Source organism: Antechinus flavipes, chromosome 5 (assembly GCF_016432865.1).
Source record: "Antechinus flavipes isolate AdamAnt ecotype Samford, QLD, Australia chromosome 5, AdamAnt_v2, whole genome shotgun sequence".
NCBI classification, from domain to species: Eukaryota; Metazoa; Chordata; class Mammalia; order Dasyuromorphia; family Dasyuridae; genus Antechinus; species Antechinus flavipes.
The window spans coordinates 289,567,219-289,587,536 of record NC_067402.1 but is presented as its reverse complement, the minus strand read 5'-3'; the positions used below and the strand labels follow the sequence as shown (position 1 = coordinate 289,587,536).

General features: G+C 51.1%; 1 protein-coding gene across 2 annotated transcripts; it reads left to right on the top strand.

The window, feature by feature from the left end:
• Positions 1-8,052: 8,052 nt before the first annotated feature.
• TNFRSF13C (TNF receptor superfamily member 13C) lies at positions 8,053-16,094 on the top strand. Of its 2 annotated transcripts, XM_051962226.1 has the most exons (3): positions 8,053-8,323; positions 13,696-13,926; positions 14,734-16,094. In XM_051962226.1, exons 1-3 carry the CDS (start codon positions 8,134-8,136, stop codon positions 14,937-14,939), a joined length of 627 nt encoding a protein of 208 aa, XP_051818186.1. In that variant the 5' UTR covers positions 8,053-8,133; the 3' UTR covers positions 14,940-16,094. The 2 variants fall into 2 exon arrangements, with proteins under 2 accessions (XP_051818186.1, XP_051818185.1); XM_051962225.1 differs by lacking the exon at positions 8,053-8,323 and having other exon boundaries at positions 13,107-13,926.
• Positions 16,095-20,318: the final 4,224 nt, after the last annotated feature.

The window sequence follows — 20,318 nt, the reverse complement described above, 5'->3', positions numbered from 1 at the left end:
CCTGGGCAAGTCACTTAACCCCAATTGCCTCAGAAAAAGAGAGAGGAGGAAAGGAAGGAAGGAAGGAAGGAAGGAAGGAAGGAAGGAAGGAAGGAAGGAAGGAAGGAAGGAAGGAAGGAAGGAAGGAAGGAAGGAAGGAAGGAAAGAAGGAAGGAAGAAAGAAAGAAGGAAGGAAGAAAGAAAGAAAAAAGAAAGAAAGAAAGAAAGAAAAAAGAAAGAAAGAAAGAAGGAAGGAAGGAAGGAAGGAAGGAAAGAAGGAAGGAAGGAAGGAAGGAAGGAAGGAAGGAAGGAAGGAAAGGAAAGGAAGGAAGAAAGAAAGAAAGAAAAATACAAGTCATCCCCAAGTTGATAATTGGTCAATGCATATGAACAGGCAGTTTTCAGACAAAGAAATCAAAGCTATCCATAGCCATGTGGAAAAAATGCTCTGAAACACTATTGATCATTGAAATGCAAATTAAAACAAATCCAAGGTACAACCTCATAATCTATCAGTTGACTACTAGGGCAAAAAAGGAAAATGTAGGATGTTGGAGGGGAGGTGGGAAAATTGGGACACTAATGTGCTGTTGGTGGAGTAGTGAACTGATCCAACCATTCTGGAGAGTAATTTAGAACTGTTCCCAAAACTGCTTACCTTGATGACCCAGTAATGTTGCTGCTGGTCTGTATCCCAAAGACATCCCCAAAAAGGAAAAGGATAGGATAGAGAGAGAGAGAAGGAGAGAGAGAGAGAGATTGCTGAGGCAATTGGGGTTAAGTGACTTGCCCAGGGTCACACAGCCAGAAAAAGTATTAAGTAGCTGAGAGAAGATTTGAACTCAAGTCATCCTGACTTCAGGGCTGGCACTCAAACCACTGCGCCACCTAGCTGCCCCAAAAGAATATATTTGTATAAAAATATTTAGAGCACCTCTGTTTGCGTGGACATTAAAGGGACGCCCATCGATCGGGGGAAGGGCTAAATAAGCTACGGTATATCTTGTAATGGAATATTATTGTGCTCTAGGAAATAACAAGCAGGATGACTTAAAAAAAAAACCCGGATTTACGTGAACGTGAAGCAGAGTAGAACGGGAGGATGTTTTCCACAGTCATAGCAATACCGAAGAATTGTGAATGACTTCGCTCTTCTCCGTAATCCAGTGACCCAGGACAATCCCAAAGGACTGATGATGAAGCACGCTATCCGCCTCCAGAGGAAAAAATGATGTCGCTTGAATATAGACTGAATCGTGCTATTTTTGAGCCTTTTTCATTTTTTCTCTTTTATTTGTGTCTTGTACAAAATGACTAATATGGAAATATTCTACGTAATTGCCTATGTGTAAGCTATAGCTGTCTGATGGCTCACCGTCTTGGGAAGGGGGAGGGAAGGAAGGGATAGAATTGGGAAGTCAAAATTTTAAATAAAAATGTTTTTTAAAAAGTGGATGTTGAAAACTATTTTTACGTGTAATTGGGGAAAAAATGAAGAACTTTTAAGTGTAATAAAGCTGCAAATAAAAGCAAACTTTAAAAAAAGAAAAGGCAACTCGGGCCCATTTTCAGGCAAGATCTCCAAATCCTTGGCCCCAAAAAGGGCCTGGCCGACTCAGAGAAGACCTGGAGGGAAAACCCCTGGGGCTGGGACTCTGAGGACCAGGGATTTCCTCAGTAGTGTCGTGTCCCCGGCCCCTTCCCAGAAAGCTGCGGGTCTCAGGTGCCTGCGTTTCCTGGAAGAAGGCAGCTCTGTTTTTAGACCTGTGGAACTGAGGCTGAATCCCCTCCCCCGGGGGATTCTGGTCTCCCCAGGGGCTGGCCAGGAAAGCCAGGGGAAGGTGAGTGGGACAGAGAACATCTCACAGCGGCCCAAAGCCTAGATCACGGGCCACTTCAACATCTATGCTCCTCCGGTGGTCTTCTACCACCCGTCCCGTGGCCCGTCCGTGACTTCCTAAAGGGAGAATGTCCTGGAATGGGAAGGCCAGCAAGGCCCTTGGAACTTGGCAGAGTTAGGAAGGACTTAAAGACTAGGGACGTTAGAACAGGGGATGTCAAAGCTGGGAGGGAGCTTAGAACAGGGGATGTCAGAGCTGGGAGAGGGCTTAGAACAGGTGATGTCAGAGCTGGAGTGAGCTTAGAACAGGGAATATCAGAGCTGGAGGGAGCTTAGAACAGGTGATGTCAGAGCTGGAAGAGGGCTTATAATAGGGGATGTCAGAGCTGGGAGGGGGCTCAGAAGATATCAAGGCTGAGAGGGGTCAATCCAGCACCTCAGGAGCTCTCTGGCCTCCTCAAGCCAGGTCCCCCAGACCCTCGAGCTCACAGAGCCGGTCCCTTATTCACTCACAATAGAAACTAAAACCGATTCCGTCCCTGCCTGGGTGCCACATCGCAACCTGAATGGGGGCAAACCTGTAGTGCTGAGGCTCGGTTTCCTCCCTCATCCCATCCCAGCCTGCGCCCCAGCCCCCGTGGCCAGAACGAGGCCATCCCAGAGGTCCGGGTCCCACTCCGACTCTCCCAGGCTTGATTGATCCCCTGCTCCTTCTGTCTTGCTCTGCCCCATCCCAGCTCTCGGGCCCTCATCTTCACTCCTCCCTCAGCCTGGGACCTTCGTCACTCCTGTTACAGGTTCCTCTGCCTGGAATGAGAAGGAGGAGATCAGGATCTGCCTGAGTCCAGCTCTAAGAGGGAGGTATTAAGTGATCTGGGCAAGTCCCCTCTCCCCCGACCTCAGTTTATCCTTCCATTAAATGGAAAGCCTCAGTAAACATGGGCTTCTGCCCATGAAGCTGGGGAGCTCCCTGGGTCTTAGCTTCCTCATGGGAAAATGAAAGGGTCTGAATCGGTGATCTCCAGCATTCCTTCCCCTCAGGATCCAGCATCCTCTGCCCTCATCCAGCTCTGAGCTGAGAGGCTCATTCCCCTCCCCTCTCGTTGTGACATGGTGGGTACCCTAAGGGGGCCGGGACTTCCTGGAGGAGACCAGAGTGGTCTGGGGAGGGCCTGAAGGCCCCAGAAACTTTGGAAATAATCACAACATCTGAAAAGTGAAGAGACTGCTTCCCCTCCCTCCCACCCAAACCTTCAGGGAGCCGGGACCCTGCTCTGGAAAGGGAAAAGGGAAGCAGAGACTTAAACTTAAACTGAGCCCTGGGCTCAGAAGTGTGGCTGTACCGTGTGAGTGTGTGTGTGTGTGTGTGTGTGTGTGTGTGTGTGTGTGAGAGAGAGAGAGAGAGACAGAGACAGAGAGACAGAGACAGAGACAGAGAAAAAGAGAGAGAAAGAGAGAAAGACAGAGAGAGAGACAGAGAGAAAAAGAGAGAGAGAGACAGAGACAGAGAGAGAGAGAGAGACAGAGAGAGAGAGAGAGAGACAGAGAGACAGACACAAAGACAGAGACAGAGAGAAAGAGAGAGAAAGAAAGAAAGAGAGAGACAGAGAGAAAGAGAAAGAGAAAGAGGGAGGGAGAGAGAGACAGACAGACAGACAGACACAAAGACAGAGACAGAGACAGAGACAGAGAGAGAGAAAGAGGGAGGGAGAGAGAGACAGAGAGAGAGAGAGACAGAGAGACAGACAGACACAAAGACAGAGACAGAGAGAAAGAGAGAAAGACACAGAGACAGAGACAGAGACAGAGAGAGAGAAAGAGGGAGGGAGAGAGAGACAGAGAGAGAGAGAGAGACAGAGAGACAGACAGACACAAAGACAGAGACAGAGAGAAAGAGAGAAAGACACAGAGAGAGAGACAGAGACAGAGACAGAGAGAAAGAGAGAGACAGAGAGACAGACAGAGAGACAGAGACAGAGAGAAAGAGAGAGAAAGAGAAAGACAGAGAGAAAAAAAGAGAGAGAGACAGAGACAGAGAGAAAGAGAGAAAGAGACAGAGAGAGAGACAGAGAGAAAGAGAGAGAGAGAGACAGAGAGAAAGAGACAGAGAGACAGAGACAGAGAGAGAAAGACAGAAAAAAAGAGAGACAGAGACAGAGAGAAAGAGACAGAGAGAGAGACAGAGAGAAAGAGAGAGAGAGAGAGAGAGAAAGAGAGAAAGAGAGAAAGAGAGAGAGAGACAAAGCAGAGAGAGAGAGACAGAGAGACAGAGAGAGACAGACAGAGAGACAGAGAAACAGACAGAGAGACAGAGACAGAGAGAGAGAGAAGAGAGAGAAAGAGAAAGACAGAGAGAGAGAGAGAGAGAGAGAGAGAGAGAGAGAGAGAGAGAGAGAGAAAGAGAAAGAGAGAGGCAGAGACAGAGAGAGACAGAGAGACAGGGAACGCTTCCCAATGTCTTGGCCAGGCTCCTGTTTCAACAGGTCTCTCTAGCTAACTAGATTGAAAGGCAGAGATGTGGATGGGTGGGTAGATGGAAGGAAGGAAGACTGGATAGATGGATGGAGAGAGAGAGAGAGATGGAAGAATGAATGGATGGATGGATAGATGGATGGAGGAATGGAGGGAGAGATAGATGGATAGGTAGATGGATAGATAAATAGATGGGTAAATGAATGGATGGATGGATAGATATGTAGATGGATGGTTACTTGGATGGGTAGATGAATGGATGGATGGATGGATGGAAGGATGGATACATGGATGGATAGATGGTTGCATAGATAGATAAGTGACAGATGTAGATGGGCCTCTTACTTCCCCTTCTCTGCATCTGTGTCTCTGGCTCTGTCTCGTGCCCTCGTGGCCAGTTTTCTGTGCCTCTTTGTGTCCCCGTGTTTAATTTTCACTGTCTCCCTCGGAGCATCACTCACATCATCTCTCGCTAATTCTTCCTGGCAATGGGGCCCACTCTGGGGGTGAGCCTCCTCCCTCCTGGGCCACTGAGACCCTCCAGAAGTCGATGTGATGGCGAGGCACGAGCACTGGATGAAGGAAGCTCAGGAGGCCTGGGAGCGACTTCTAGCTCTACTCCCTCTGATCCCTTAACCTCTCTGGGCCCCGGGTGCTTCATAAACGAGGGGGTTGGACCCGATGACCCCTGAGGTCCCTCCCAGCTCTCAGTCCGAGAGCCTCTTGCTCAGCCACTCTCTCCATCCAGGCTAAATCACCCTCAGTCCCTCCAGCACCCGTCCCCTCCCGGCTACACCCTCCTCCCCCCTCCCCCCTCCCTGCCAACTCAAACCCAGCCCCCCAGAGCAGGAAGCCCGCACACCTTCCTGTGGCAAGTCAGGGGCCATGGTCCCCATCGCCGAGCAGGGAGAGGGGGAGAGGAGGCGACGAGAGGCTCCCAGGGGAGGCAGAGAAGGAAAGGGGGAGGGGGCGGTGTGACGGACAGCGCGTCCTCCTGGAAGGGGAGCCCGGGCTTAATAAAAATAACTGCGACAACATCTATTTATCGTGCCTGTTCTACAGCTGAGCCGGGGGTTGAGAGGGGGCAATGCTTAGGAAAGAAAAGGTCCCCTCTGATTCATGGAGTCCTGGGGAGGGCCCCGACATACTGGAAGGGCCCCTGCACTGACTGTAGGAAAACTGGACGGGCTGCGATCTGCATTGTTGGAGAGCCTTCCCACACCCCTCAAAGGGGATGAGATCCCGTCCCCAAGGGGGGTGATTACAGGGTTGTTGCAGGATCCAAGGGCATCATTTTTGTGGATCACTTGGCAAACTTAAAAGCCTGTAGAAGTGCTGGCCAGGTCAGCCTGGAGGTTAGGCCCTGGTGGCCGTGGGGGGGATCGAGTCAGTCTAGGACAGTCTAGGCCAAGGACGGAGCCCTGGGGGACACCCGCGTGGGGGAGGCGGGGGCCAGCCAGGCCATTGCCATTCTGACCCTGTGCTGGGGACTCAGAGACGGAGAAGAAACGGTCGGGGAGGTAGGAGGGCCTTTGAAGCCGAAGGAAGAGAATCCAGAGCCCGCTAGGCTTTCCTCCGGAGATGGGGGGTCGCTTGGGCTCTTGATCACCCCCATATTTAGGGCATCAACTGTTAAAAGCTGCAGAGGTCCAGGACGACGAGGATCGGGAAAAGGATTCATTGCTTGGAGAGGGCCGACATTGAAAGGGTTTGCAATTGGTGGATGGGGCCAGTGGAGACCACAGGTCTGTCACAAAGGAAGAAAGTTAGGTAACCCGTGGCTGGAGAGGGAGGGGGGCAAGCAGAGACTCAGGTGTGGCTGGGGGGAGGCTGGGAGGAAGAACAGAGGAGGTCACCCATGCCCTCTCGGTCTCTGACTATCTTTGTCTCTCTCTTTCTCTGTTCCTGTCTGTCTCTGTCTGTCTCTCTTTCTGTTTCTGTCCCTGTTTCTCTCTATCCCTGTCTCTGTCTGTCTTTCTCGGTCTCTCTCTATCTCTCTGTCACTATGTCTCTGTCTCTCCCTTTGTCTCTCTGTTCTCCATGTCCTTCTCTTTTTCTGTGTGCCTCTCTGCCTATCTGTCTCTCTGTCGGAATCTGTCTGTCTCTGTCTCCCTCTCTCTGTCTATCTGTTTGCTTCTGTCTCTGTGTCTCTCTGCCTGTTTCTGTCTCTCTCTCTTTCTCTCTCTCTGCTCTGACTCTGTCTCTGATGATCCCTAATTCCAGTTTGTGACCCATATTTCTCTCTCAGCCTCTTTCTACATCTTTCTCTCTACCTTCCTTTCTAGTTCTCTGTGTCTGTCTCTCTCTGTGTCTGTCTCTTTCTTTCTCCCTCTCTGTCTCTGTCTCTGTCTGTCTGTCTCTCTCTCTCTGTCTCTGTCTCTCTCTCTCTGTCTCTCTCTGTTTCTCTGTTTGTCTGTCTCTGTCTCTTTGTCTCTCTGTCTCTGTCTCTGTCTCTTTCTTTCTCTGTTTCTGTCTCTCTCTCTCTGTGTCTCTCTGTCTCTCTCTCTTTCTCTGTCTCTGTCTCTTTCTTTCTCTCTCTCTGCTCTGACTCTGTCTCTGACAATCCCTAATTCCAGTCTGTGACCCATATTTCTTTCTCAGCCTCTTTCTATGTCTTTCTCTCTCCCTCCCTTTCTGTCATTATGGAGCCCAGCTTGCTGGAATCAGCACAAGAAACTGGGGGTGTCTCCAAGTGAACAAGTTACTTTGACAAGGGAGGTTCCCATCCCTGCAGATGGGCCAGCATTGGTTAGAAGAGATTCCCCCCAGGTGAGCAGCTGGATCTGATGAGCAATTGGATCTTTTTAAGGAGAGAATCTCCTCTCTGAGAGTCTGCAATGGTCTGACTTCGAATAACAACAAGTGAGACAGCAGAGATCCAGGGAGACAGAAAGGGAGGAAGAGAGACAGAGAGAGAGACAGAGACAGAGAGAGACAGAGAGACAGAGAGACAGAGACAGACAGAGAGATAGAGAGAAAGAGAGAGATAGAGACAGAGACAGAGACAGAGAGACAGAGATAGAGACAGACAGACAGAGAGACAGAGAGAGACAGAGAGAAAGAGAAAGAGACAGAGACAGACAGAAAGACAGAGAGAAAGAGAGAGACAGAGACAGACAGAAAGACAGAGAGATAGAGACAGAGACAGACAAAGAGATAGAGGCAGAGACAGACAGAGAGAGACAGAGAGAAAGAGAGACAGAGACAGAGAGACAGAGAGATAGAGGCAGAGACAGACAGAGAGACAGAGACAGAGACAGACAGAGATAGAGACAGAGACAGAGAGACAGAAAGAAAGAGAAAGAGAGAGACAGAGACAGACAGAAAGACAGAGAGATAGAGACAGAGACAAGCAAAGAGATAGAGGCAGAGACAGACAGAGACAGAGAGAAAGAGAGACAGAGACAGAGAGACAGAGAGATAGAGGCAGAGACAGACAGAGAGACAGAGACAGAGACAGACAGAGATAGAGACAGAGACAGAGAGACAGAGAGATAGAGGCAGAGACAGACAGAGAGACAGAGACAGGAGACAGAGACAGGGGCCTGAAGGAGGCTTCAGAGTGGAACAGTTAGCACTGTGAGAGGCAGGGAGGGACGCAGTTAGAGGCTTGAGGAAGTTCTGGGCCCAGCCAGCCACTCAAGGCCCTGGGAACCCCAGGTAGGCTCTTGCTGGGCCTGGGGGATGGGGAAGTGCACGGTGACCTCTGAAGCGCAGAGCCGGCCAGGGAGGGGGAGCTGCCCCCAAACCCGCCCCCTCCTTCCTGGGGTCCCAGCACGCCTGCCTTCAAAAGCCTCCTGGGCAGCTGGCGAGCTGCAGCTGCAGGCAGGCAGTCAAGAAGGATGCTGGGACTAGGATCCGGAGGGGCCGGCGTGAAATGCCCTTTCTTGTGCTTCGATGAACTCATCAAGAAGTGCTTGCCGTGCAGTTTGTACCAGACCCCCGTGAAATGTCCTTTCTTGTGCTTCGACGAACTCGTCCGAGAGTGTCTACCGTGCAATTTGTACCAGACCCCCAAGGCCACTGGAGCTGGTAGGGATTCCTCGCCCCCTTTCCCTTCCGCTTCCCCTAATTCCCTCTCTTCTCCCCTACCTCTTCCTCGCCCTCAGCCCTGTCCTCCTTTTCCTTCGCTCCCCGTCTTCCCTCCTTTCTTCTGCACTTCTCTCTCTCCTTCCCCTTTTCTTCCTCTCCCCACTTCTGTGATGCCCCAGTTCTCTCGGCCCTGTCTCCCCTCTCCCTTCCACCCTCTCTCTACCGTTCCGTGCCGGGTTCGGCTGGAGGCACGGGGCCCGTTTGTCAAGGAGAAGAGAAGACTTGGGGGTGGGTGGGGGTTGGGACCTGATGACTGTTTTCCAGAACTTGGAGGCTGTCATGGAGAAGAGAGAATAGCTTTGTTCTCCTAGTCGCCCACCGCTCCCCCCACTCCGGCGTAACCAGGAGCAATGGGGGGAGGTTACAGGGAGGCTGATTTGGGTTCATCATTTGGCTGAAGGCTTCTGCACTGGGGATTTCATCCCAAAGGGCCTGTGACAACCCTCAAGGGGCTTACGGTGTTGGAGGAAGGGTAGAGGGCGGAATACCGATCCACACAAAATGGCGATTATGAGAATGGGGGATAAATACAGGGGAGAGTTGCAATAAAGTGCTCAGAGAAACTTGAGGAGAGAGAAAATGTTTTTTACCTGGGATGCAGAGAGGAAGTCAAGGAAGACTTCGTGGAAGTGGCGGCATCCAAGTTGGCTCTCAGAGGAAGAAGCGTTTCCAAGGGGTGGAAATGAGCAGGAGGTCCAGGTATAGGGGGAGTGTGTGAGCAAAGGTGTGGAAGAGGGAAAAGGCAGAAGAAAAAGGAGCTGTCTCCAGCTCAGCTATCCTAGCTCTGTTAAATAAAAAAAAGGAGCTCTAAAGTTTAAATCTGGCCTCAGACACTTATGTGACCATGAGCAAATCACTTCACTCAGTTTGCCTCAGTTTCCTTCTCTGTAAAATGAGCCAGAGAAGGAAATGGCAAACTACCGCATTGTCTTTGCCAAAACGATCCAAATGGGGCCGCAAAGAGTCAGACGTGACCCAAGTGACCGAACGACGACGGATTTGGAGTGCGAGGACATGTGAGTGCTCTCACTGGCTGTCTATGACTTCCCACAAGTCACCTCACCCTCTCAGTTTCCTGTTGTGCAAAATGAGCACATGGGAGGAGATGGGCCCTGAGGTTCCTTTTTGACTCAATAATCTATAATCTTATAAATGGAGACTCCTTGAAGGAGAAGCGGATGATGGAGGCTGGGAAAATAAAAGTCCTCGGGGCCTGGGAGCGGAGGGATGTTGCATGATCCCCATCGCTGAGCAGGGAGAGAGGGGAGAGGAGGCTAGAAGGAGTCAAGATCAGGACAGAAAATGATGACTCTTCGATATATTGAATTATAGGGACTTCTGGGCCACCCGGAGAAGGGGGTCACAGGTGGTGGAAATGCAAAGTTTGAGCTTTGGGGAAAGAAGGGAGGGCTGATGAAGGTTTGGGAGCCTTTGGGAGGTGATAAGTGAAGCCGCAGGAGTGCGTGAGATCAGTAAGGATAAAGGAGAGAAACAGGACAGCTACGGACCAAGAAGGAGCAGTCAGGGAGGCAGGAGGAGAAGCAGGAGGGAGCTGTATCATGACTGCTGAGAGAGGAGGGGTCATCTACCACGAGGGCTGGTCAACACAGATCGAAGTGGGGGAGGAGGCAGGCCACGGGTTTTGCAGCAAAGAAAGAAGAAAGAATCAGGGGGCCATATTAGAAGGGTACCCCCTTCTTTCCACTTATGAAAACCCAAGGACCAGAGAACCTGTTTCTATTTCCTGTCTCCACCTATGTCTCTCTCATAATGTCTCTCTGTTTTTCTCTTCATTTCCCTTCCTGTCTCTCTGTCTCTCTTCCTCCTCCCCCTTCTCTTCTTTACTTCCTCCTTCTTTTCCTCCCCCTCTATCTCACCTCCATCATCTTTCTGGGATCCATGAATCACAGACTCTGAGTTAGCAGGATTTGGGGAGTGATCTAGTCCGAGGTCCCATTCAGGACAGGAGCCCCCTTTACCTCATCCCTATCATGTAGCTTCTTTTCAGACACCTTCTGGGACCAAGCAGCCTATTGCATTATGGGGCAGCCCTAATCTCTCAGAGCCGGGGAGGCCGTGGGCGAGACGGAATGTGAGAACGGCTGGACAGCTCTCCGGTGGATCCAGCTGCGCTGGGAGGGCACAAGCAGGAGGCGACTGTTGGGTCTAACTCTCCTGGCTTGGTCCATCCTTTTTGCTCCCTTCTGTTAGGCAGAGCTCTAGACAATCTGACCAAGAGAGACTGGGGGAAATGATTCTGAAGGCAGAGGATCCGGCTTCAAATCTCATCCCTGATGTTAGAAAATCTCAAAATGACATCCTTCCTCTGGGCCTCAGTTTCCTAATCTGTAAAAATAGGGGGATGGACTCCACATCATCGGAGATCCATTCCAGCTCTAGCTACGAGATCCTAGAACATACTGTAATCCTTGGAGCTCCATCCTCAACTGTCTAGAGTGTAAGAATGGATAGAACCAGAGGGCAGGCTGAGAACCCCACAGTGTGATGTTAAAACCCATTGGCTGGGGGGGCAGGGAGGGGAGACAGAGACAAGTTTGAGAAGTGGGAAAGGACAGAAGTTCATGTCTTCCCTGTGGAGATTGTTGGGAAGCCAAGTCCGCGGGGATCCCAGATCCACATCTTGGGGCAGCTCAGTCAGCTGGTACAGAGGGAGAGAAATTGCCTCCCTTCCTCCCTCCTTCACCTTCCTTCCCTCCCTCCTTCCTCCCTCTGCCCCTTTCTTGTCCTCTGTCTTGTGTCACTCTCTCTTCCCTCTGCTTCTCCCTGTCCATCGCTCTTCCCTTCCCTCCTCCTTCCTCCTCTCTCTCCCTCTCTTCCCTGTCCTCCCCCCAAATCTGTCTTTCCCTTCATTCTCCGTCCCCATCTCTCCTTTCTCCTGAGATGTCCTGGCTGAGCTGGAGCCGAGAAGACAAGGAACGTGTCTGTGGGGAGAGTATACACGTGGCTACATGAGCACACCTGAGTGTGGGCTCATGGGTGAGAGGAAGCTCGGCGTGGGGGGGGGGCTTTTTCCCTTTCAGAAAACTTGGGGCTAAGGAGCTAACTTTGTTGCCTCTGGCTCAGGGAGCTTCTGCTTTCCAGGGTCTCTCCGGAAAGCTTCCACCTCTTAGGAGATGAAGAGGAAGTTGTCTGGGCTGGGGCAGGCTGGGTGTCCCATCCGCTCCTCCTCCATCAATGGCTTCCTATGACTGTCCCTCCGCTTCTTTCTGTCTCTCTCTGTCCTTTTTCTCCCTAACTTATAGGACCAAAAAACCTCGCTTAGAGCTGTTCTCTCTGTCTCTGTGTCTCTGTCTTTCTATCTCTGTCTCTCTGTGTGTTTCTCTTTGTTTCTCTCTGTGTCTGTCTTTCTATCTCTGTCTCTCTGTGTGTTTCTCTTTGTTTCTCTCTGTCTGTGTCTCTGTCTTTCTATCTCTGTCTCTCTGTGTATTTCTCTTTGTTTCTCTCTGTCTGTGTCTCTGTCTATCTCTGTCTCTCTGTGTGTTTCTCTTTGTTTCTCTCTATGTGTGTCTCTGTCTCTCAATCTCAATTTCTCTCTGTCTCTGTGTGTTTCTCTGTCTTTGTCCATTTTCTCCCTAACTTATAGGACCAAAAAAAACTTGCTTAGAGCTGTTCTCTCTGTCTCTGTCTCTTTGTCTCTCTCTGTCTCTGTATGTCTGTGTGTCTTTGTGTCTCTGTCTCTCAATCTCAATTTCTCTGTCTCTCTTTCTCTGTTTCTCTCTGTCTCTGTTCTTTTTCTCCCTAATTTATAGGACCAAAAGACCCCAAAACCTTGCTTAGAGCTGTTCTGTCTGTCTGTCTCTGTGTGTGTCTCTTTTTCTTTGTTTCTCTCTGCGTGCCTTTTTGTGTCTCTGTCTCTTTCTCAATCTCAATTTCTCTCTGCTTCTCTGTTTCTGTCTCTGTCTCTCTGTTCTCTCTGTCTCTCTCTATCTATGTATGTGTATGTGGTATGTGTGTTTGCCTCTTTCTCTCTCTGGCTCTGTTTCTCTCCTTTTTCTCCCTCACTTATAGAACCAAGAAACCTCAGAGCTTCTCTCTCTCTCTCTCTCTCTCTCTCTCTCTCTCTCTCTCTCTCTCTCTCTCTCTCTCTCTCTCTCCCTCTTCCTCTTCTCTCTGTCTGTCTCTCTGTCTCTTTTTCTTTCTGTTTCTCTGTATCTCTCTTTGTCTCTGTCTCTTCTCTCTCTCTCTCTGTCTCTCTGTCTCTCTCTCTCTCTCTCTCTCCTCTTCCTCTCCTCTCTGTCTCTCTCTTTCTCTGTTTTTCTGTATCTCTCTCTCTCTGTCTCTCTCTCTCTCTGTCTCTCTCTGTGTCTCTCTCTGTCTCTCTGTCTCTCTCTCTCTCTCTCCCCTCTTCCTCTCCTCTCTGTCTCTCTCTTTCTCTGTTTTTCTGTATCTCTCTCTCTCTGTCTCTCTCTCTCTCTGTCTCTCTCTGTGTCTCTCTCTGTCTCTCTGTCTCTCTCTCTCTCTCTCTCCCCCTCTTCCTCTCCTCTCTGTCTCTCTCTTTTCTCTCTCTGTTTTTCTGTATCTCTCTCTCTGTCTCTCTATCTTTCTCTCTCTGTTTTTCTGTATCTCTCTCTCTGTCTCTCTCTGTGTCTCTGTCTGTCTCTGTCTCTTTTCTCTCTCTGTTTCTCTATATCTCTCTCTCTGTCTCTCTGTCTCCTCCATCTCTGCCTCTCTCTCTCTCTTTCTCTTTCTCTTTTCTCTCCCTTTCTCTGTCTTTCTTATTCTCTGTGTATATATCTCTCTGTTTTTCTCTGTCTCTGTCTCTCTGTGTCTGTCTTTCTCTTTATCTCTGTCTCTTTCTCTTTCTCCTTCTCTCTCTTATCCTCTATTACATGTCTCCTTGTCTATTTTTTATTTCTATTTCTTTTTCTGCCTTTATGGCTTTCTCTTTCTCTCTCCTTTGTCAGTCTCTATCCATTTCTATATTTTCCTTTCTATCTCTCTGTCTTTTAGTCTCTGTCTTCCTGCTTTCTGGTTCTGTCTTCCTCCTCTTTATCTCTTTCCCTCCCTCTCTATCTCTCTCTGTTTCTTTCTGTCTCTGTCTTTGCCTTTTTCTATGTCTGCCTTTCCATCTCCCTGTTTTTTGTCTGTCTCTGTCTCTTTCTCTTTATCTCTCTGTCTCTGTGTGTGTGTCTCTCTGTTTCTCTCTTGTCTCTGTCTCTCAGTCTCTCTGTGTCTCTGTATCTCTGTGTCTGTCTGTCTGTCTGTCATTCTCTTTATGTCTCTGTCTCTCTTTCTCTGCCTTTCTCCTTATCTCTCTAGCATCTCAGCTCCGGGTCTCTCTCTGTCCCCAGACAACATCTCCAGCCCCTCGGAGACAGTCACGCTGATGACTCAAGTGTCCAACACGTCGGTGACGTCACTCTTCACCCTGCTTCCGGGGCCCTACCTCCTGCTTGGGATCCCCATCGGGCTGGTGCTCGTGCTGGCCCTGCTCTACGGGCTGCTGGTGTGTGTGCTGCAGAGGCGGCCGGAGGGGGCCCCGGCGGACACGGAGGCCGGCCCCGGCACGGAGCTAGCCCAGGGTGAGTGAGGAGGCCGCGCCGGAGGGACTGACTCTCCTCGGCCGCCCATACTCTGCTCCCTTCTGTCGATCGGCGTCCTAGACGGAGGACCAAGAGAGACTGGGTGAAATGGTAGAAACTGGTTCTGAAGGCACCGGTTCTGATGCTGGAAAACCTTAAAATCACATCACTTCCCTGGGCCTCAGTTTCCTAATCTGTAAAAATAGAGGGGTGGACTCCACATGGTCTGAGATCTATTCCAGCTCTAGCGCTAGGACCCTAGAACACCCTATAGTCCTTGGAGCTCCGTCCCCGAGCCGGGGAGCCGTGGTCTTTGGGCGAGACGGGGCACCGAGTCAGCGATTCCTAAGGCTCCCTCCCGCTCCTGATGCCGTGACTGAGGGTCAGACCCCCCCAGAGGGGTCTCCTTCCTACAGAGGCCTCTCAGTGAGAGAGTCCTAGATGTCAGCTCATCTAAGCCCCCTCAGCTCAAGAGGAGGAGACTCCTGAGGCAGTGACTTCCCCAATATGCCAGGAGCCAGCCCAATGGGGAAGGGACAAGATCGGGAGCAGAAGGACGCTCAGAGGCCCTTTAGGCTACTTTGTTTTTACTGTATAGATGAAGGAGACAGGGCCCCCAGAGGAGATTTGCACTCAGGTCCTCAGATTTCATATTTCTGGCATTGTAGGAAGGGAGAATGGAGGAGGAGGAAGGGACGGGAGAAGGGAAGAGGAAGAAGGGAAGGGGGAATGGAGGAGGAAAAGGGAAGCCGGGGCTCCACCTCCCCCCCCTCCGCCCCCTCTCATCAGCTCTTGCTCTTCTCCCAGGGGTCAACCTCCCCCCTCACCAGGAACCCAAAGCCTTGCAGATTGACGACAGTAACGGGAGCGAAGACCATGACCAGCACCCCCTGCAGGAGTGTGACGGCGCTCCCGAGCCCCCCTCAGTGCCCCGCCCCAGCTTCCCGGTGCCGGCCACGGAGCTGGGGGCCATGGTGCTCGTCACCACCAAGACCATCACCTCGGAGCTGTAGCCGAAGGACCTGGCTGTGAAAGGGCCGCTCCCCCTGCTGCACTGGGACCCCTTCCCCGGGAGCTCGCGGGCCTCCTGCCTCCAGGTTCTGCCCGCAGAGATGGCAGAGAAGCGACGGAAGTCACAAGAGCCGGGCTCAAATCTTGCTATTCCATAGTTACGGGACTTCGGGCCAGCCCTTCTCACCTCCTGGGTCAAACGGAGGGGGTGGGGGGGACACACGTGTAAAGTTCCCATCGGCGCCAAGGGAGGATCCCTCTCCCCACAATCCTCCCCGAGCCCTGGCCTTGGGCCGAAGCTGCTTCCAAGGAGGGCGGGGGGCTCTCTGGGCCTCCTCCAAGCCAAAGGCTGTGGCCGGGGCACCCTCCGGCTCCGGCCTTTCCCTCCACTTGGCCGTTCCTCCGTGTTCCATCTCTGCTGCTCACGCCGGCCTCCGTCCCGGGCGAGGCGGGCTCAGCACCAAGGGAGTGGGTTTCTGAACCAGGGATCCTGAGTCTGAATCCTGGCTCTGGTTTCCCGGGTGATCCCTCACTGCCTCGGGTTCCTCCTCTCTCAGATCTATGACCTTTGCTCCGTCTGGTCTGTTCTCTACTTGTTCCATATAACAGGGAGTCCGAGTCCCACGGAGGCTGGGCACTCCCCATGCGACCTTTGGAAAGCCCCCTTCCCCATGACTGTGGCCGTCCCCAAAGGACCTTCCCAGTCAAAATCCGGCGAGACCCAGAAGCCTCCCCTCCGGTCATTTCCTGAGGCAAGTGGGCCCCGGGCAGCCCAGGCCAAAGCAGCCTCAGAAGCAGGTGCGGTCACCTCGGACTTGGAAGGAAGCTTCAGAGGAGTCCAGCTGGGCTCCCCCGTGGCTCCCAGTGTTCTCGGGAGAAAAAAGCCGCCCTTCCCGAGCAGCTGAGCCAGCGAGAACTGGCGACAAGGTAATGAGCTGTCTGAGCTTGGCTTCCAAGCCGAGGGAGGTAGACAAGAAAAGTGGGTCAGGTACCAACAAAACCCCTAATTTTGCTCGGAAGCCAAGGAGTCACGATCCTGCAGCCTGACACAGACCCCCCACAGAAGCCTGCCTTCAGACGGCTATTGTGCTGAGCATCGCGTGCCCCCTTCTCCAAATGGGGGGAGTCTCTCTCTCTCTCTCTCTGTCTGTCTCTCTGTCTCTCTCTCTCTCTCTCTCTCTCTGTCTGTCTCTCTGTCTCTCTCTTTCTGTCTCTGTCTGTCTGTCTATCTTTCTCTCTGTCTCTGTGTCTAAGTCTGTCTGTCTGTTTCTGTGTCTCTCTCTCTCTCTCTCTGTGTCTCTGTCTCTCTCTGTCTCTTTCTCTGTCTCTCTCTCTCTGCTTCTCTCTGTGTGTCTGTCTTTCTCTCTGTCTTTCTCTATCTCTGTTTCTCTCTCTTTCTGTCTCTGTCTCTCTCTCTGTCTCTGTGTCTGCATCTGTCTCTTTGTCTCTCTGTCTCTCTGTCTCTCTCTCTCTCTCTCTATCTCTCTCTCTGTCTCTCTCTGTCTCTGTGTCTGTGTCTGTCTGTCTGTTTCTGTCTCTCTCTCTGTCTCTGTCTCTCTCTGTCTCTCTCTTTCTGTCTCTTTCTCTGTCTCTCTCTCTGTCTTTCTCTATCTCTGTTTCTCTCTCTGTCTCTGCCTCTCTCTCTGTGTCTGTGTCTGTCTGTCTGTCTGTCTCTCTCTCTGCTTCTCTCTGTGTCCGGTCCCTATCTCTGTTTCTCTCTCTCTCTCTCTCTCTCTCTCTCTCTCTCTCTCTCTCTCTCTGTCTCTCTCTCTGTCTCTCTCTCTCTCTCTCTCTCTCTCTCTCTCTCTCTCTCTCTCTCTCTCTCCATACATGTACACATACATATTCTAGCCAGAAGAGGCAAATCTAGGATTTCCCATGAACCTCCAGGAGGCCGGTCAGTAACATCTCCAACATGTCACAAGCAGGTAAAAGCTTTTGGCAGCCAAGATGTCCTGGAGTCCCAGGGTGGGGGGCATGGGAGGTGGGAAAATGAGAAGGAGACAGGCTTTTCCCTCCAACAAAACAAGGACACAGAAACCCGTCAGGACGGAACCTCATTGGTAGCCGGCTGTTCACGTTCCTTGCGCCATACTGGGGGGAGTCTCTCGGGATGAGCTCCTCCGGTCGGTCACTAGCCGGTCTCGGGGAAGCGGGGAGCCACAGCCGGCTCTGGGTTTCCGTGATTCTATGGCACTGACCCCTTACCTACCAAACAGAAATGTTAGCAAGAGAAACAGGCAAATCTTCGAGTGATGTCTAAAGAGTTCCATCTTAAACATGTACAGTGGGAATTATCTGGGGTCAGGTCACTGTTACGCTTCGAGTCCGCAATAAAGAGTTCTTTTTTATTGACTGCGTAATTGGCCAGCTTGAGTGCCGCGCTCTCTCCTCCCTGGGCCTCCCTGGCACGAGGCAGGCCAGTGAACTCCCTGGGTTATGTATTCAATAATAGGGGGACATATAGGGCGGGCCGGGGACTCAGAGGGACTCCTCGAGAAGCCACCGCTTCCTCCATCTACGGCTACAGAGGCCGGCTCCCCATCCGAGGCTAGAACCTGCCCTTTCCTTACCTTCCTTCAGTAATAACAGCTAGCAATCGTCTCTTATTTTATGGCATGCAAAGCACTTTACAAATATTATCTCTCTTGATCCTTGTAACAGCCCTGGGAGGAAGGTGTTATTATTATTCCCATTTTCCAGATGAGGAAACTGAGGCAGTCTAGTAAGTGACTGCGGCTGGATTTGAATTCAGACCTTCCTGACTCCGGGGCCAGAGCTTTACGCACTGTGTTGCTGCCTTCACGATCACACCTTGCTTAGAATACACGGACCACTCGGCTGTAGTTTGAGGGGACACTTGGGGGAATGGAAAGGTTAGGTCAGTGGCGTTCAAGCCGCCCTCTGTAACTTCCGAAGCAGGTAGATGGTATAGAGAAGTATACCTGGAGTCGGGAAGAACCGAGTTCAAATCCTTCCTCAGATGTTTATTCTCTGTATGACTCTGAGCAAGTCCCTTAACTACTTTGAGGCTCAGTTTCTTCATCTGTCAAATGGGTTTAAGTCACTTACCTCTTGAGGATGTTGTGAAAATAAAATGAGATAAAATTTACAAAGGTTTTTTTTTGCAATTTTTTATGCACCGTGTCAGAGTTTTAGGATTAGAAGGGGCCCCACGGGCCATGATCTCGTCTGAGCCTCCACTTTATAGAGTGGGAAATGACTTGTTCAAAGCCAAGCAGGCATTATGGGTCAGAGCTGGGATTTTAATCCAGCTTCTTAAATAGAAATGAGGAAGCGGATATTTAGGGGAACGTATTGGGGGCATTTCTGGAGTTTTGGGGAGCAAAAGCGCTGGCCGTAAGCGCCGATCTCTCCTTGAGAAGCCTGTTTAGAGATATACAATCAGAAGTGAGGTTTTTGGGCTAAAGGATGATCTCTATGGAACCCCTTTGTGGGGCCCACTGACAGGCCTTGAGGGCCCTAGGTATCATATCAGCCCAGACCTCGCCGGTTTCTCCCTTCCTGCCACTTCCCAAAGCCCTCGCCCCCATGTTCTCTGTTAGTTCCATAATCTAGGGTTCCACGTTCTCTGGTGATGATCCAAGCTCCTGGGTTCTAGACTGTTGTATTAGAATAATCGATGCAATCGAAGCCATTGTTCTAGAATAAAGGTTCCCAACCTAAGATGGGCAGATCCTGGGGGTACAGGGAATATTTGGTGTCTATGGTGCTGTGTCATAGAATATTTACAAAGTGATGGTTAATGAGAAAATAAAAGTGGGGCTTGGAGACCAGGTGGGGGCTCTAGTGCCTCTGAAAAACGTGAAAGGAACAGCTGAAGGAATGAAGCTTACGGATCATCTCTATCACGCCGTTCTCACCTCTGGGAAACTCATCACTGCAGGATGAGATTTCCCCCAAAATAGAAATTGAGATCCTAGAGCACGAGGATTTAGAGAATAGGATTCTAACCTGATGAAGTCTAGAACTTAGATATCTTGAGCATAGAATCCTAGCACATGGTCTTCTAGAACACAGGAATCCAGAGAAATCCAGCTGCTGCCTGTGGCCACTGCATTTGGGCCTTGGTTTCTAATCTGGAGCAGGGGAATCTAGAAGACAGGTTCCCAAACTTTTTTCAGCCCTCATAATCCTTAGTTTGCAGGATATGGAAGGAGAGTAATTCTAGAGTTTCCCATGCATATGTGTAAGAGAAGTAAAACAGATGCATTTTTATTTAAAAAAACAACTTTATTTGCTAATAATTTTTTCTAGACACCCTGAGTCACTAATGTTCATCAGAACACGGGAAATAAATGACTTTCTCGATTCTCCTTCTTGTCCACCATTGGCCTCCATCGAGCTTTTTAAAGAGCTCTCCCCTGAACAAGTCAAACTTTATTTGCTAATAATTTTTCCTAGAAACACTGAGTCATTAAATGTTCTTCAGAACACAGAGAAATAAATGAGTGACTTTCTCGATTCTCCTTCTTGTCCACCATTGGCCTCCATCGAGCTTTTTAGCGAGATCTCCCCGAACAAGTCCAACTTTTAGTCTGTTTCTAGCTTGGGACTCGCCGGAGACCAGGCCTGAGAATCCAGTTTGGGAATCCCCCGCTCTCCAGCTAGAATTCGATTTTCTTGGCCGCCGTGTTCCCCGAGCGGAGCTCCGTCCCCCAGAAGTTTGCTGCAGGATTCTACTGTGTTCAGTGATTATTATTAAGGGTATATTGTTCATTCCCGGGCACTGGAGCAAGTGCTGTGGAGACCAGATGTTCCGGAGGGGTTCAGTCTCCTCAGCGCCGGGGGTGTATCGCAGAGGGCTCGCTTCAGGAGCTGGACAGATCCAGCCTCATTCACGAGCCGAGCCGGGCTGCGCCTCGGCTCGGTCATCCCTGGGCTTGAGCCAGTTTTGGTCTGATTCAATGACCTGGGGTCACAGAAAGCGAGTCTGGGGTACCACTGGGCGGCTGAGTTAGCCAGAGCTCTGAGTCCCTGATGCTTTCCTCATCCCCGCAGGCCGCTCTCCCGGGCTCTGCTGGGCCGGGGCTGGGGACACGACCAGGACAAGGGTCATCCAGGGAAAAGGATTCCCTTTAACCAAGGAGCCAGGTCACAAGACTGAGCCCGACTCGACTCCGCTTCAGTTTCTGCTCTTGTTTTCCGAGCTGTACATTTCCCTTTCCTCCGCCTGCCCCCAATGTCCTCTGTGTCCCCCAGGAGAGGCTAGAGGTTCTCTCCCTGTGGCAGAGTCAGGTTGGAGGCTACCAAGGACCCCCTGGCCTTGAGTCCGCTCCTCCCCAGTGGGCTGCTGGATTTTCCTGGAGGGAGGCAGGGGAGAGAGGCTGGCCTCCCCAGGAGGTCCCAAGGGAGCCTCA